We start from the raw sequence: 3,129 nt of genomic DNA, 5'->3' as shown, positions 1-3,129 counted from the left end.
AAATTATATGTAAGTCTATGTTTAGTATTGACCAGAGTCTTCGTGATCTCTGTAAAAGATCTTTCAACGTATATTGATATCCAACAACGTTTTCCCATTTCTGTTTGTGCCTTGACAATTTGTAATCTTTACTCCATGTCCTCATCCAAATGGTGTGCCTTCCATATTTATATACATAATGATGTGAAATACATGCATATGCATCTACATATGCATGTAGATGGTCTGGAATAAAGAAGTCAATATAACCTAACCAATATAACCACAGGTAAGAATATTTTACTCATTTTTATTCATGCTGCTGAGGGGGTTCTGTTACATAATAGTAAAAGATATGTCATTATATGACAAAATATTTAACTGATTGAATATGTGATGTGTCGAACAACATGTATTATAAGTTATAAAGTATAGATCCATACAGGTGGGTTGCGCACATCTAGTTCCTTGCTATAGTGCTGGACACAAAATGACAATATGAAAATATAAAAGTCTGCACATAACTTTGGTGGTTTATTTTAAACCACTGAGGTTTAGGTTTTCCATACAGGGTACACAATATTGTCGTGTACCCTGTAATGAAGACAGTGTTTTAAAATAAACACTGAGGAGAAAAGCTGTGTGCAGACTTTTATCTTTTCATCAAGTCAGAATAAAATGTCATTATATCAGAGATATTAGGCTATTTTCTACACAAAATCCATGGACCATTATATAAAATTCCAGTTGAGCAAAAGTATTACCATTAAATTATCCTTCTGCCCAAAAATACAAATTAAAGTCTTATAGATTTCATCATCTCATCTCTCCTGTTAAAGATTATATATGTTGTTGATTTGACTGGCTCCCCCCTCTTTCTTTAAAAGAGAGTCTGAGGTTTGTTTTACCCTCCTTTGAAAAATAAGCAGAGACATTCACAAAACAATTGCGATGACATCAAATCCTTTTAATTATTTCTTCACACATATATCATATGTCTGCTCTGCTGTGTGTGGGCGTGGTCACTTCATGCCTTTCACGTTCCGTTTCATCATGGACTGGAGAACACCCATGCCACCAATTTGATGCAGGAATCGTGGGTCCATCAACCTGGCCAACTGGTTCATGTCTATTCTGCCTTTGTTGAGACATTTGAATTTGTCTGCATGTTTGACAAACTGGGAGTACTTAGTCAGTAGCTCCTGAACAGCACTGGTCGCAACCCCTGCCCCCCGAGCAACCCTTTGGATCCTGTTGGGCTCTTTGTTGAAGAGCTTAGAACCAGTCTTGTCATCCAACTCTTGGTCACTCATACTGTCCATGATGGTCATATATTTCTTCATTGCAATCTCCGGATCATTTCCTTTGCTGTCAAAATTTGGAATCATTTGCGAAACCTGGGGAATTGAGCTGGACTCAATCAACATCTCAAACGCTTCGTACATGTTCCGTATAGTTGACGGACCATGTGTCAGAATGTTCACGTCCAGTTTCAATTCTTTACATTTGTCGACCAGTCCTTCGATGTCTCCCATTCCCAGCAGTTTTTTGATGAAGGCTTGTGGTTTAAAAGGCTCAAAATCATCTATGTGTTCCCCTGTTCCAATAAAGATGATTGGACTCTTAGTGGCAGCAACAGCACTGAGGGCCCCTCCTCCTTTAGCGTGTCCGTCCAGTTTAGTAACGATGACTGAGGCCACGTCTACTTTATCTTTAAAAGCTTTTGCCTGAGATTCACAGGCCTGGCCAATAGATGCGTCCATCACATACACTATGTTGTCTGGTTGCACAGCGTTGGAAACTTGCAGCATCTCTTCAAACAGAGATTCGTCTTGTTTGTGTCGTCCACTTGTGTCAACAATGATGATCTCAAAGTTCTCTGATTTAAACCTCTCTACTCCCTCTGCTGCAATGACGACCGGATCCACCTCTGTGTAACTTCCATAGAAAGGAATTCTGGCTTTTGTAGCATTCTGTTTCAACTGATCAAAGGCACCGGCTCTGTAGGTGTCAGCACAGATCAAGCAGGTCTTCCAGCCTTTTCTTTTGTAGAAGTATGCCATCTTAGAGCAGGTCGTAGTTTTCCCACTGCCCTGCAGACCAACAAACATGATGACGTTGTTCTTCCTTTTGGTTGGATTCCAAGCATTCACGCCTGGATCGACCAGCTGAACCAATTCTTTGAACACAGCACATTGGATCATCTTTTTCTTGTTCAGACCAGGAGGTATCTCTTCCAGGACAATGGCAGACTTGACATTCTCTCTTAGCCGTTTGACAAGTTTAATGTTGACATCAGCCTCTAACAAGGCAGCGCAAACCTCCTTCAACATGGAGTTTAACACATCCTCATTGATAACAATGGCATTACTTAGATACCTCAGTGCAGAGGTGATCTTCTGCCCCAGATCGGCTAAAACCATGGTGATGTACGGTAGGCTTAAGTCTCGTTGGAATGGTATTGGAATGGTGGTCTCTGTGATAGTCGTGCTGGAGAAATAATGGAGAGGTAGTTATAGACTCTTTTATACTGCCCTTGTCATCACAATGATGTCACGCTTTGTCAGACAGCTAGGGGCATGGGCATATTTGTCTAACCTGAATGTGTTGGCATGACATCAGCAAACAAATCAGTCATCTCTATATGGGGGCAAAGGGGGCATGCCCATATATGGGCATATACTCATGACATCAGGGGTCTCCATATATGGGCATGCATGGGCATATTTGTCTAACCTCAATGTGTTGGCATGACATCAGCAAACAAATCAGTCATCTCCATATGGGGGCAAAGGGGGCATGCCCATATATGGGCATATACTCATGACATCAGGGGTCTCCATATATGGGCATGCATGGGCATATTATGTCTAACCTCAACATGTTGGAAAGTCATCAGCAAACAAACTAGTCATCTCCATATATGAGGACAAAGGGGGCATGCCCATATATGGGAATATACTCATGACATCAGGGACCTCCATATATGGGCATATTGGTCTAACCTCAATGTGTTGGAGTGGCATCAGCAAACAAATCAGTCATCTCCACATGGTGACAAAGGGGGCATGCCCATATAGATATGGGCATACTACGCATGACATCAGGGATCTCCATATATGGGTCCCTGTTAGCCCGGTTGCTGCGAAA

General features: G+C 41.4%; 1 protein-coding gene across 1 annotated transcript; it reads right to left on the bottom strand.

The window, feature by feature from the left end:
• Nucleotides 1–1,001: 1,001 nt before the first annotated feature.
• On the bottom strand, nucleotides 1,002–2,402 carry LOC306934330 (signal recognition particle subunit SRP54-like; the record flags this gene model as incomplete). Its single annotated transcript, XM_079516900.1, has 1 exon — nucleotides 1,002–2,402. The coding sequence occupies one exon, from the start codon at nucleotides 2,400–2,402 to the stop codon at nucleotides 1,002–1,004; it is 1,401 nt and encodes a 466-aa protein (XP_079373026.1).
• Nucleotides 2,403–3,129: the final 727 nt, after the last annotated feature.

The sequence above is a fragment of the Electrona antarctica genome (genome assembly GCF_951216825.1).
Source record: "Electrona antarctica genome assembly, chromosome: 12".
Classification (NCBI taxonomy): Eukaryota; Metazoa; Chordata; class Actinopteri; order Myctophiformes; family Myctophidae; genus Electrona; species Electrona antarctica.
This window is presented reverse-complemented; position numbering and strand designations above follow the sequence as displayed.